This window comes from Struthio camelus, chromosome 3 (assembly GCF_040807025.1).
Source record: "Struthio camelus isolate bStrCam1 chromosome 3, bStrCam1.hap1, whole genome shotgun sequence".
NCBI classification, from domain to species: domain Eukaryota; kingdom Metazoa; phylum Chordata; class Aves; order Struthioniformes; family Struthionidae; genus Struthio; species Struthio camelus.
The window spans coordinates 148,130,524-148,144,073 of NC_090944.1; the positions used below are offsets into that span (position 1 = coordinate 148,130,524).

Consider the following 13,550-nt stretch of genomic DNA (forward strand, 5'->3'; position numbering starts at 1 on the left):
GGGGTGTACGTATGGTGGGGTGTATGCATGGGGAGACGTTGGTGTGGGGTGTACGTATGGTGGGGTGTATGGGTGGGGAGACATCGGTGTGGGGTGTACGTATGGTGGGGTGTATGCGTGTGGAGACATCGGTGTGGGGTGTACACACGGTGGGGTGTATGCGTGGGGAGACGGTGTGGGGTGTACGTACGGTGGGGTGTATGCGTGGGGAGATGTCAGTGTGGGGTGTACGCATGGTGGGGTGTATGCGTGAGGAGACGTAGGTGTGGGGTGTATGTACAGGAGGTGTATGTATGGGAAGATATAGGTACGGGGGTGTATTATGGTGGGGGTGTACATAGGGCAGGTGTATGTATGGCAGGGTGTACATAGGGGAGGTGTATGTATGGTAGGGGTATATGGCATGGGTGTATGTTGAAGGTATACCTATGGTGGGGTATGCATCCCACCTGCATATGGGAGGTGTATGTATGGCAGGGGTGTGTGTATGGTGGGGGTGTATGTCGGGGGTGCATGTATGTCGGGGGTGTATGTATGGTGGGGTGTATGTGTGGCGGGGTGTATGTATGTTTGGTGGGGGTGTATATATGGGGGGTGTATGTATGGCAGGGGTGTATTTCGGGGGTGTATGTATGGTGGGGTGTATGCATGGGAGGTGTATGGATGGATGGTGTATGTATGTATGGCAGGGTGTATCTATGTATGGCGGGGTGTATGGATGGATGGATGAATGTTGGGGGTGTATGTATGGTGGGGTGTACATATGGGAGATGTATGTATGTATGGTGGGGTGTATGCATGGATGTCAGGGTGCACGTATGTACGTATGTCAGGGGTGTATGGATGGATGGATGTTGGGGGTGTATGTATGTATGGCGGGGGTGCATGTTGGTGTATGGATGGATGTATGGATGTCGGGGGTGCACGTATGTACGTATGGCGGGGGTGTATGTATGGTGGGGGTGTATGTATGGATGTCGGGAGGTGCACGTCAGGGGTGTATGTATGGTGGGGGTGCATGTTGGGGGTGTATGTATGTATGTCAGGGGTGCACGTACGTATGGCCGGGGTGTATGTGTATATGGCGGGGTGCATGTCAGGGGTGTATGTACGGATGTCGGGGGTGTATGTGTATATGGCGGGGTGCATGTCGGGGGTGCATGTACGGATGTCGGGGGTGTATGGATGGATGTACGGATGTCGGGGTGCAGGTCGGGGGTGTATGTACGGATGTCGGGGGTGCATGTGTATATGGCGGGGTGCATGTCGGGGGTGCATGTACGGATGTCGGGGGTGTATGTATGGATGGATGGATGTCGGGGGTGCAGGTCAGGGGTGTATGTATGGATGTCGGGGGTGCAGGTTGGGGGTGCACGTATGTACGTATGTCGGGGGTGTATGTGTGGATGTCGGGGGTGCATGTACTGATGTACGGATGTCGGGGTGCAGGTCGGGGGTGTATGTACGGATGTCGGGGGTGCATGTGTATATGGCGGGGTGCATGTCAGGGGTGTATGTACGGATGTCGGGGGTGTATGTATGGATGTACGGATGTCGGGGTGCAGGTCGGGGGTGTATGTATGTATGTACGGATGTCGGGGGTGCATGTACGAATGTACGGATGTTGGGGGTGCAGGTCGGGGGTGCATGTACGGATGTCGGGGGTGTATGTGTGTACGGATGTCGGGGGTGCAGGTCGGGGGTGCATGTACGGATGTCGGGGGTGTATGTATGTACGGATGTCGGGGGTGCAGGTCGGGGGTGTATGTATGTATGTACGGATGTCAGGGGTGCATGTACTGATGTACGGATGTCGGGGGCGCAGGTCGGGGGTGCATGTACGGATGTCGGGGGTGTATGTATGTACGGATGTCGGGGGTGCATGTACGGATGTACGGATGTCGGGGGTACAGGTCGGGGGTGTATGTATGTATGTACGGATGTCGGGGGGTGTATGTGTATATGGCGGGGTGCATGTCGGGGGTGCATGTATGGATGTCGGGGGTGCATGTACTGATGTACGGATGTCGGGGGCGCAGGTCGGGGGTGCATGTACGGATGTCGGGGGTGTATGTATGTACGGATGTCGGGGGTGCATGTACGGATGTACGGATGTCGGGGGTACAGGTCGGGGGTGTATGTATGTATGTACGGATGTCGGGGGGTGTATGTGTATATGGCGGGGCGCAGGTCGCGGGTGTATGTACGGATGTCGGGGGTGCATGTATGGATGTCGGGGGTGCATGTACGGATGTACGGATGTCGGGGGTACAGGTCGGGGGTGTATGTATGTATGTACGGATGTCGGGGGTGTATGTATGGATGTCGGGGGTGCATGTACGGATGTACGGATGTCGGGGGTGCAGGTCGGGGGGGGCCCGGCCCGGCCCGGCCCGGCGGTCGCTGGGCGGCGGCGGCGGGGGCGGCGGGAAGAGCCACGTTCGCGCCGGGCTGGGCGGGAGCGCGCGCGCGCGCGCGTGTCCGTGGCGGAAGGCGCGCGCGCGCGCCCCGCGGGGGCTGTGACGTCAGCGGTGACGGCGGCGCGGGCCATGGCGCGCATCAGGCTGGAGGACCTGGACGGCCTGGGCGAGGAGGAGGAGGAGGAGGAGGAGGAGGAGGAGGAGGAAGGCGGCGCGGCGGCGGCGCGGGGCCAGCTGTTCGCCCACTGGGAGGCCGTGGCCAGCGCGCACCGGGTGAGCCTGCCCCGAGGTGAGCGGCGGGCGGGGCGGCCGAGGGGCGGCGGGGCCCCCCCGCCTCACCGCCCTGCGCCTTGCCTCCCTTGCAGACATGGCGGGCCCCATCGCCCAGATGACCCGGCTCGGCCGGCTGCGCGAGCCGCTGCCCTTCGCCACCCTGGCGCGGCGGGACAAGGTGAGGCCCGGGGCCGCCGGCGGGGACGGGCCCCGCACCGCCTCGCAGCTCGGCCTTGGCACGGCGTCCTCCTGCTGCCGCCCGCTCGGGCGCCTCGCTTCCCTTCGGAGCGGCTTGGGCTTGCTGCTCCCTCCGCTCTTCTGGCTCTCAGCTGCCTCCCTTCCCAACCCGCCCGTCGCTGCGGCGAGCAAACCCGCCCGCTTTTCGGTGTGGAGCCTGCGCCCTGCCTCGCCAGGCTCCTGGCCGTGTGGCTCAGAGCCTCGCCGGGGCCGTGTTCGCGCCGCCTACGTGGCTCGCAGCGGAGCTGGAGGGCTCAGCTGGCTCAAGGGGACCCGGCGGCCCTGCATATCAGACCTGCGCCTTCGTCGCTGTTTGTCCTGGTTGCCCATCCGAGCCTGGTGGGGCGGCTCCTGCCTGAGGGTCTCCCGCTCTAGCCAGCCAAGTTGTGCGCCTCCTCTCATCTCTCATGCAAGAAGGTGTTTTTGAGCTTTCGGATAAACGGTGAAGAAGCGCTGGTCAGACTGGTTCCTCTGTCTCTGTAGGCTTGGCTGGGCTTGCTACCAAGAAGACATCTGTCAGTTGTTCTGGGTGAGGAGCGCTCAGCCAGGTTCTCCTGGGCTGAAGCCCAACGCTCCTGCCTGTGAAACACGTCTGAGCGCGTGGGCTCTGCAGAGCTGAACTGGGGCTCCACCACCCTCCCTGTTCTTCTGGGTCCTGGGGATTTACCTAGCCTGGGCTCTTCTCTACACGTGCCCGTCCCAGGAAGGGATGGGGGCCCCCAATACCTGGGTGTGGGGGGGGGGTTGCAGGTCTGCTGCTGCTGTTGGCACGCTCTCTGTGCTAGAGGAGGATTCTTGGAGCTTGACTCCAGGGCTGAGTGAGGAGCTGGGACATTAGTGCTGAGGGGGCTCACGAGCTAGGACCCTTCTGAACATGGTCCCCAGGCTAAAGCAGGTGGGCAGGGTTTGGCTGCTCCTCCTGAGCCTTGCGTCCATGCCATGAGCCCTCATCCTCTCGGAGGCAAATGAATCATTATGCCACCTACAGAGCCTTGCTGAGCCCGGTGCTGAGGGTCCCATTCCCTGTCCCATGTTAGAGGGGGGTCTGTGTGCCCCTGGGTCTGTGTGAAGCATCTGGAGGGACTGGCAGTTTACTTGCCTGGCAAATGCTATTGCTCTGCTTCGCTTGGCAGGGCAGTAGCAGACATGGTCCATCTAGGGGCTGAACGCTAGCTGGCCTGCAGTGTCTTGTGACACTGCCCTTCCTGGCACCCCGCTGATAAACTGGAGCAGCCCAAATGCCTTCCGTTTGCTTTTGGTTTGGCTTTCTGAGCAGACACCTGATTTGGATCAGGGCGTAGGAAAGCTGCACTCAGTGCTGAGGCTGGTCATGAGTTCCTGGCTCGCTCAACGCACATCAGCAGAGCTGTGGAGCCCTAAAGTTTGGACAGGAGCCACGAGCTCTTGGAGAACAAGGCTGAGTTGCGTGATCACTGTAACTGACAGAAGAATGAGCTGAGGGTAGGAGCTGGCCACATCTTCGCACCTGCTCTTGTGCAGTGGTTTGAGCTGGTTTTTCAGCCATGGTTATGACTGTGTGGTGAGCTGAACTAGGAGCAGATCCCGCTGCAAGTCATCCCCCATGCTTGCTTTGTTGGGTTTGTCCAGCAAAATCTGCCCTGGAAATAGGGATTCTGACTCATCTCAGCTCTTTGCTTTGCTCCGTGACTCTTCTTCCTCGTGTTACTTCTTGGTGTGGGAGAAGGATCTGTGAGGAGACTTGTTCCAGCCTTCACAGCCCTTCTGGGTGCTAGAGCTGTTGCTCCATAGCTAGACCTTCCCTTCTCTTGGGCGCAAGGCTTTTTGCTTGTTATCCTCCACGCACACGGCGCTTCAGGGAAAGGGCCCTCTGCCTGTGAATCCAGTCAAACTTCCTGGAGGTCTTTGGAATTAGGAACATCCTTGTGTAGGCAGGACAGTGCCTGGAGAGGAGCAGAAAGTCATGGGCTCCCTGCTGAGGATGTGCTGCATTCCTTGTGCATGCCAGGAGCCTCCAAGCCTCCCTGTGCCCCATTTGTGCTCGTTCTTCTGCACCCCTTCACCTGGCGATGCTGAAGTGCCCTTGTCTGGGTTGTGCCTGATGTCACCTCCGCTTGCCCTATGTGGCCTCCCCTGCCAGTCACTGGCTAGCAAGGAGTGGCTAGCAGGGTCGTGTCCCTCCCCACGCCACCCCACCCCTGCCTGCCAGTGTTGGCTTTGCCACCTGAGTGCTGCAACATTGCCAACGTGCTCGACCCTGACTTGGCTTTCCCTGTGGCCTGTTTCAGTGTGACGAAGCAGCCTACGAGGAGCGGCAGTACCCAGCTGGGAAGTGGGCCTGTGTCACCAAGGGGGAGCCCATGTATGAGCAGAGCATCTCCATGAGCTTCATGAAGCTCATGCGCTACATCTGCAAGGAGAACTCTGAAGGTGTGTGCAGGCTGGTGGGTGGGGAGAGTGGGGGCAGCAGGCTGTGGAGAGCGGGACCCCGCCATGGTCCACCCGGAGTCGGGGGGAAGGCTGTGGCTGCCAACTGGGCTGTCTCACTGTGCCCACTGCTTCCCTCCAGGTTGCTACCTGGGCATGACGGTCCCAGTGCTCAACGAAATCCACCTGACCAAGGAGGGGACCGAACTGGCACGCGAGGTCCTAACTGCCTTTTACCTTCCGGGAGCATTCCAGCAAAACCCCCCTGTCCCCATGGACCCTGAAATCCACATCACTGAGAGGGCACCACTCCGGGTGATAACCAGGTGACCCCAGCACCAGAGGTGTTTCGGCAGCTCCGTAGAGGTGTATGAACTCGCTGCGTGGCTCCTCTGGTTTATCTGCCAGTGGCTGGCTTGTGCCCAGGGCAGAGGGCTGGGAGCCCTGGCTGTGGGAAAGGGGATGTGCTGGCGGCGGTGTTGTTGAAGTTGCTCCCTTTGCTGCAGGGTTTTCTACGGGATGACCACTGAAGAGACGATCCTGCAAGAGATCAGTCTCTTCTGGGAGCTTCTGGGCTCCACAGACACTGTGCTCCGGGAGACCTACATCGTGGCTGCTTATGAGAATCCCAGCATCCCTCAGCGCCGCAATGAGATCTGGTTCATCCGTCGGACGGAGTGAGGCCCCTCCGTGACCACAAACCATCCCGTGACTGGAGCTGGTGTAGATGGCAGTTCTGACCCAAAGGAGACGAAAGCACATCCTGACCCACCATCCACCCAGTAGACCAGAAGATGACAGGATAGGGTCACGCTCTGCCCCGTGCAAGCCCAGCCAGGGGAAAACCTGAGGGAGTAACAGCACGGGCTGGGGCAATGAGCTGGCCTGGCCAGAGATTTTTTTTTGTTTGTTTGTTTTTGTTTTAAGCCCTGAGCTGGGATTGCAGAGCTGTGCCAGGCACACAAGTGGGGCTTGTGGCTGGCAGTCATCGAGAAGGCAAATGCCTGCACCTGAGAGATCAGCTGCCTGTCTGGGACGGAGCCACTCAAATGCTGTTCCAGGGACAGTGGGACGTGAAGGGGGAAAGGGCTGGCCGCGAGATGTTGTGGATGCTGCAGGTTTCCTGCTGGGGCTGTCGTCTTTGGACTGTCGTGTGCCTCCCTGGCTGTTGCTGGCCATCCCTCAGCCACGACGGAGATGCCAGCAGCCTTCGTCCAGCAGTTATGGGTGCTGTTTGCGGACCTGCTGCGCGCTGAGAGGGGCAGGTCCCATCAACAGCAGCTCCGCTGTGTGTTGTGTTGTGCTGTGCATCATCAATCAGAGAGTTTCACATCCATGAATACCGTTGCACTTTCCTGGGGGAAGCTGGCAGTGCCAACAGCAAATAAACCCAGCTCAAACCACTGTGGCTGCAGGTCCCTGGCTTTGGGGGTGGGAGGTGGTCAGGCTAGGCTGAGAAGAGCATCGTGTTGTCCTCTCCCTCCTCAAGATGCTCCAGGCCACAAAGCTAAGCAGAGGAGAGCTCTGGTGTTTGCCCAGATAATTGCTTCAGGTTCAGCTGGGCGCAGCTTCTGCCTTGCTGCCCAGACTGCTTCCCTTGCTGCTGTACAGAGCTGTGGCCATGCTCCCGTGCAGGTAAAATGGTCTTCGGATGGTTGGGGTGCGTTCCAGCCTCGGGTTCCCCCTGTGTAAAAACTGGCCCCTTCACTGCACACAGGAACCTGCTCAGAGGTCAATACTGGGTCCAGTCTTGTTCAGCTTATTCATCAGTGACCTGGATGAAAGGACGGAGTCCACCCTCAGCAAGGTTGCTGACGATCCAAAACTGAAAGCAGTGGCTGATACGCTTCAGAGGGCCCATTCAGGCTGGAGAGCTGGGCAGAGAGGAACCTCCTGAAGTTCGACAAAGGCAAGTGCAGGGTCCTGCATCTAGGGAAGAATAACCCCAGGCACCAGTCTAGGGTGGGGGTTGACCTGCTGGAAAGCAGCTCTGCAGAAAAGGACCTGGGCGTCTTGGTGAACAGCAAGTTGACCATGAGCCGACAATGTGCCCTTGTGGCCAAGAAGGCCAATGGTGTCCTGGGGTGCGTTAGGAAGAGTGTTGCCAACAGGTGGAGGGAGGTGATCCTGCCCCTCTCCTCAGCCCTGGGGAGGCCACACCTGGAGTACTGTGTCCAGTTCTGGGCTCCCCAATGTAAGAGAGACTTGGAGCTGCTGGAGCAAGTCCAGCGAAGGGCTACTAAGAGGAGGAAGGGACTGGAGCATCTGTCCTATGAGGAAAGGCTGAGGGAGCTGGGCCTGTTCAGCCTGGAGGAAGAGAAGGCTGAGAGGCCATCTGATCAATGTGTACAAGTATGCGAAGGGAGGGTGTGGAGAGGATGGGGCCAGACTCTTCTCAGTGGTGCCCAGTGACAGGACAAGAGGCAACGGGCACAACCTGAAACACAGGAGGTTCCATCTGAAGAGGAGGAAAAAACATTTTTACTCTGAGGGTGACAGAGCCCTGGAACAGGTTGTCCAGGAAGGATGTGGAGTCGCTGTCCTTGGGGATGTTCAAAAGCCATCTGGACACGGTCCTGGGCAACGTGCTGTAGGTGACCGTGCTTGAGCAGGGGGGGTTGGACTAGATGATCTGCAGAGGTCCCTTCTGACCTCAACCATTCTGTGAAAGACCTCCTAAGATAAAAGTGGCAATCTGCAGATCAGCAGTGCTCAGCTCGCGTCCCTCCTGAGGAAGGAGAAGCAATTCCCTTGCGTGGGGCTGGATCAGGTGGTTCAAGCATCGGTGGCAGAGCAAAGATGGCTTGTGCCACTATGCATGGGACAGAGAGCCCCTTCCTCTTACCCTCTTGCCAGCTGCCTGGGTTGCCAGCCCCGAGCCTGCAAGCGGGGTAGGTGGAAGTCAAGCTTGCTTTCTCGAGCTGATTGAGTAGGACGATGCTTTCTCTGAGGCTGCTCGGTCCCCAGCCGCAAGCCGAATGGCTTTTGGTGGCAGGAAGCAGTGGTTTCCCTACGAGAGCAGGCTGGTCTGCGGTTACGCAGCAGCACGCCCTGCTCGGGGAGTCCTTCCCCGGCTCTTGCGTAGCTCCTGGGGCTCCCCGGCCTGTCGGAGGTGCAGGTCCTCCTGATACAGGTCCAAGTGGGCACCGCCATGCAGGGCAGCAGGCCTGCTGCAGGCCAGGTCAAGGCTTTGGCGCCCTCGGAGATGGGTCGGGGGGCCGCTCGCAGGGACGCCGAGATCCCACGGCGAGGAAACCGAGCCGCTGGCCCGCGGTTGCAGCGGGCTGTCGTGGCGCGGCCCTTGCCCCGGGGCAGCGGCGGGAGAGCAGCACGTGGCGCCCGCTGCCCGGCGCCAGGCCGGAGGCCGCGGCGAGGGGCGCGCGAGGCGGGCGCGCCGCAGAGCCGAGCAGCTCTCGCCCAAGGCCGGCAGGAGGGCCGCCGCCGCCGCCGGCGCTCGCCCCCTCGCAGACCCGGCGGGGGAGCTCCGCCGCGGCCGCCCCGCGCTCGGGGGGCGCCGCCCGGGCCCCCCCCGTCCCCCGTCCCCGCTTCCGGCCGCCGCCCCGCCCCCGGAAGCCCCTCCCCTCCCCTCCCCTCCCGGCGCGGCGGCGGCGGCGGCGGCGGCATGGCCAGGGGCGGCGGCCCGGGCGCGCGCTGACCGGCGCGGCGCGGCGCTGAGCGGGGCGGGCGGAGCGGAGGATGGCGGCGCTCGGGGCGCTCCTGCTGCTCGGTGAGTGCGGGGCGGCGGCTCTCCCCCCTCCCCCCCCCGCGCGCCCTGACTTCCAGATTTCTCTTTTTTTAAGCGAATTCCGAGGCGGATGGGGGCCGCCGCTTGGCGGCTGGCGGGAGGGGGGCGGCCCCCGGCCCGGTCCGGCCCCGCCGCGGCCGGAGCCCCGAGGCCGCGGGGGAGGGCGCAGCAGCGCGGCGTCTTCTGCTGAAAGGCGCGCGGGCGACGCTGGAAGAGGTCTGCGGGCGCAGGGTTGGGAGAGCCGCCCCCGCCCCGGCTCTCGCCCCGGGTCTCGTCCCCATCCCCGTCCCCATCCCCGAGCCCGTCCCCGTCCCCATCCCCGTCCCCATCCCCGAGCCCGTCCCCATCCCCGAGCCCGTCCCCATCCCCGAGCCCGTCCCCATCCTCATCCCCATCCCCATCCCCGAGCCCGTCCCCATCCTCATCCCCGTCCCCATCCCCGAGCCCGTCCCCATCCCCGTCCCCATCCCCGAGCCCGTCCCCATCCCCATCCCCGTCCGATGCTGCCAGCCGCCGCTCCCCGGGGCCGCGGCGTTGATGTCGCCGGGCCTAAACGTCCCCCGTGGCCGGCGCCGCTTCCCCCTTGTTCCCCTCGCCGGCCCCGGTGCCGGCCTGGCCCGGCCAAGCCCGGGGCGAAGGAGGCGTTTCGGCTTCTAGCCCTCGCCGCGGAACCGTCCGGCTTCGCCCGGCCCGCGGGCCAAAAGGTGGCACGGCGCGGCCGGGACGCGGGGGGAGAGCGGGACCCTGCCGCCTGGTTTCCAGCCCGGTTGCTGGCGGTGGGTCCGGCTTTGAAGGGTCTCGCGTCCCACCGCGCCACGCCGCTTCCCCGTCCCCCTTCAGAAGGGGTTTTGCACGTTGCCAGAGTCTTCTTGCAGGCTCTTCTGCTTTGTTCGGCACCATTGCGTGCTTTGCTGCAAAATTCAGCAGTCTTAAAAGTTCAGCATCCGGGAAAGAAGAGCAGATTCTGTCTCGCTGACAGAGGTATCTACAGCTCTCGGGTCGCCCAGAGCTGCGGCCGGACCCTTCTGCTGGGCAACGTCTGATTCGCAGCTGATGCGTGCAAAACGCAGCTCTCGTTTAGGGAATTAGCAGAGCAATTGCTGATTGCCTTGGCGGGGTGCTGGGAAGGCTGTATGCAAAGGGGCAGCACGAGCTCGTCTTGGTTTGGAGCTGCTGTGGCGGTCTGCATGCCGGTGGAGGCGTTCAACAGCGTTGGAAAGAGCGTGCCACCAGCTGGCTTGGGGCCGCTGCAAAGAAAACTCCCATGCCAGCGTTTTTAGTGCCCGGCATGGCCGAAATGTAGTTTGATACCTCGGTTTTACTGGCTCAGAGCAAGTTGTACGGGTTATGGGGGATGTCTCCCCTTGGCCTGGGGAGGCTATTTGGAGAAGGGGCTGGGGAAAGACCTCCCGCACGGCAGGAAGCGCAGGGTGTATGTGGCTTAAATCCTTTTTGTGACCCTCCGTTGCCACGTATGAGTTCCTGGAGCGCCTTGTGGCTGGGCTGCTGGTCCCCGTGCCTCTATTCCGGCTGCTCAGCAGAGCTGTGATCTCTCCGGCAATAACGCTGCAGCGTGCCAGATGTGCGCTGCCTTCTGCTGGAGCGTGCGGTCGAAATGCTAGCGGAGGAAGTATTTGCTGAATCAACTCTTCTTTAAAGCCAAGAAAACCCAAGGGTCTGTTTTGTTCAGAAAGTGCCTCTGCGTCCAGTGTTGAGCTGTACGTTTCCGTGTGGCAGTGCTTTCCCTGCACTCATCAGGAAGGCCGTTCCTAAAGGAGAAAAACGTGCGTGATCGGATAGGAGCTGGGAGTTTCTCTTGGTTTTAAAGGGTCTGAAATGAACTTGCAGCAGTGCAACTCGAGTGACTCTTGCTCTTTGAGCTTAAGCTAACATCTGTTTTCCAACAGCTTGGAGTTCTCTGCAGGAAAAGTATTGAGATAATTGATCTGAGCAAGCGTCCCTTTGGCAGCTGAAGAGCTGTGCTGCTCAGCACATTTCTGGGCCATTTTGGGGCAAAGCGGTAACAAGCCAGCCCTGTTCTTTTCCCGTGAACCACGGGGTCCCCCTTGATACTTGACAGCACTCGTGGCACGTTGCAACCCCGATGTGGCAGGCACTATGAGGGCACGGAGGCTCTGTGGTCATGGCCATAGGCACAAACACTCGCTGCTCTGTCTGCACAGTGGGTCCACCATCTCCTGGACTACTGAGGACTGGCACTGGGGGGAGAGACGTCACGTTCTCCCTCCTTTAAGGATGGCCTCTGATGTCTTCGTTGATCTGGAACGAGAACATCTTCTAAAGGCAGATGGGTGGATGTGTAAACTGCAGCAAGCACCCGTATTCAGTTGCATGTTGGGTGTTGAACGCTCTTGCCGATGGGAACGTGCTCCCTCCCAGTTCACCGAAACCCTCTTGCTCTGGGGAACTGAGGGCCAGGACTGCGCTGCCACGTGTTGCTCTGATGAACGTGTCTCACTTGGTTCATTGGACCAAAGGCTGGGCCACGGTGTGTCCCAGCGGTTAGGTGTGCGTGTCCCAGGAGGGCAGGTGGTTCCTTCTGGAAGGCTGCGGAGCCCAAGAGAAAGGATGGGAGGAAGGTAGGAAAGGAGATGGGAGAGAAGAGCCTGGCTTTGGGGCTAGTCTGGCTGCAAGCGATAAGGCGTTTCAAAAAGGTCTCAAGATCACAAGGCCTAGATACAGACATTTACTAGAGGAGCTTTACACTAATATTTTTCTTCCCTTCCTCGCAATTCATCTGCTATTTGAGCTGCAAAGATCAAAGCTGTCTTCCAGCAAGTACATGTGGGCCTAAGTAAATAGCTGGACCTACACCTCTCTCCAGTGAATAAACACTCTTTCCTCTCTGAACATTTCCAAGCATAGCTCTCAGGCCTGGAATGCAAAATATTTCGCGTTAGCAGTGGGTGTTTCCACTGCTTTCGATATTTGGGGACTGGGAACAAATGCTCATTTAGCAGCGGACGGTCTTGGGTACAAATGTGCTCTTTATGAGTGCAGTTGCTGCTGCGGTGTTCACAGAGAAGCTCCCCTGGGACTGGAGGACATGCGATTGTCCAGCCCCCAAGGGAACAGGCTTCGTCCCGCTGACGTGAACGGCAGTGATGGGCTCACAGGCAGCTCTCTGGAGGGTGGTGAGGCCGGTGAGATGCTTGAGAGATGCTCAGGAGCACTGCTCCTTTGCAAGGGTTGCAGTTGCGCAGGCTGCTGACAGTGGGTTTGGGACACTGCAAAAGCTGCAAACTGGATTTTTCCAGGTGTAGCCCAAATAGCAGCCCTAGCTTTTGCCACATAAGCGGAAGAGGCAACAGTACTGACCCACCTCCCCAGGCCTGGATGTGAACACTTTTGGCATGGCAGCACCTAGCAGTGAAGGCTGGTCATATCAAAGCTGGGAGAAGGACGAGGGCAGTGTCTTGTTCCTTTATAAGAAATCAATTTATCTTAGGCAAAAAAAGAAGAAAAAAAGTGCAATGAAGAAAAGTAATCGCAGAAGAAATGACTATTGGTAACATGTTGGTTCTTGGACATCAGCTTTTTAGTAGGGCAAAGGCGCCGCTCAGGGTGACTTGGTCCCGTGTCCTGCTCCTTGCGTGAGGGATGTTGGATGGATGGCATCCATGAGCTGCTTGTGAATGCCTTAAGTCTGTCGGAAAAGCAGACGTTATCTTCTGCGGTGGGGATAAAGCGCTCTGCTGCGAGTGTGGCATGCCTTGTGCGCTGGCATGCCTGGGAAAAGCAATCCCGCTGCCGGGCACAGGAGGATTTGTGCTCTGGGAGAGACCTGGCGGGAAGAGGTCGTGGGCTGTGGGTTTTCTGGCTCTCTGCATGGCTGCCTGGGCTTTTTCCTGAGCTGTGCTGCGGTCTGAAGGCTCCACGGCGCGGTTCCCAACCCGTTCCTGACGTCCTCGCGAGCTTTCGGCAGCCTGGATACGTTGCGCATCTCTTGCCTTTAGGGAGGTTGTTCAGAGGGAGCGCGAGCAAGGTGGGGCGCCTTGGGGTGGTCCTTGTAGGAGATGTTTGCTCACTTCCTGAAGTCAAAGCTGCTGAATCACTGTGTAAGAAAGCAAGCAGAAAGCCTTTTAATTCCGAGTGATGTGGTCTGGGTCCTGCGCTTCTGCCTCCTTCGTCCTACTTGGCCCTGCCGGGACTGGTAATGCTGGTTGAGTTGGTGAGGTCTCAGCTCTCCGTTCATCTCTCCTCTCCCTTGCCTGCTGCCTGGGCTGTCGAATCCCAGGACCGCTTCCCGTTGGGTGCAGTGTGAGGGAGCGGCGTCCCATCACCTCTTGTGGCTCCAGTCCCACAGTGCCAGCGCCTCGAGCTTGCGCTGTGATAGGAGCCATCACTATTACTGTCCAATTTCAACCAGGCAACTGACAACTGGATAAAAGGCCAGACTGTCCCTTGTTTCTTACCGGCTCCGCTCGCTTTGGTGTGTGGCAGCAGGG

General features: G+C 60.0%; 2 protein-coding genes across 3 annotated transcripts in view; both read left to right on the forward strand.

Annotated features, from left to right (window-relative positions):
• The first annotated feature begins 2,513 nt into the window (after positions 1 to 2,513).
• LOC138066923 (heme-binding protein 1-like) lies at positions 2,514 to 6,740 on the forward strand. Of its 2 annotated transcripts, XM_068940892.1 has the most exons (5): positions 2,514 to 2,709; positions 2,786 to 2,871; positions 5,198 to 5,339; positions 5,479 to 5,662; positions 5,843 to 6,740. In XM_068940892.1, the coding sequence occupies exons 1-5, from the start codon at positions 2,550 to 2,552 to the stop codon at positions 6,015 to 6,017; spliced, it is 747 nt and encodes a 248-aa protein (XP_068796993.1). In that variant the 5' UTR covers positions 2,514 to 2,549; the 3' UTR covers positions 6,018 to 6,740. The 2 variants fall into 2 exon arrangements, with proteins under 2 accessions (XP_068796993.1, XP_068796994.1); XM_068940893.1 differs by lacking the exon at positions 2,786 to 2,871 and having other exon boundaries at positions 2,528 to 2,693.
• A 2,233-nt stretch (positions 6,741 to 8,973) lies between these two features.
• PTK7 (protein tyrosine kinase 7 (inactive)) overlaps positions 8,974 to 13,550 on the forward strand; it is a 33,124-nt gene continuing 28,547 nt past the window's right edge. Inside the window, exon 1 of the mRNA XM_068940894.1 lies at positions 8,974 to 9,063. Coding sequence (XP_068796995.1) covers positions 9,033 to 9,063 — 31 coding nt within the window. The 5' untranslated portion in view covers positions 8,974 to 9,032. The remainder of the gene's footprint in view (positions 9,064 to 13,550) is intronic.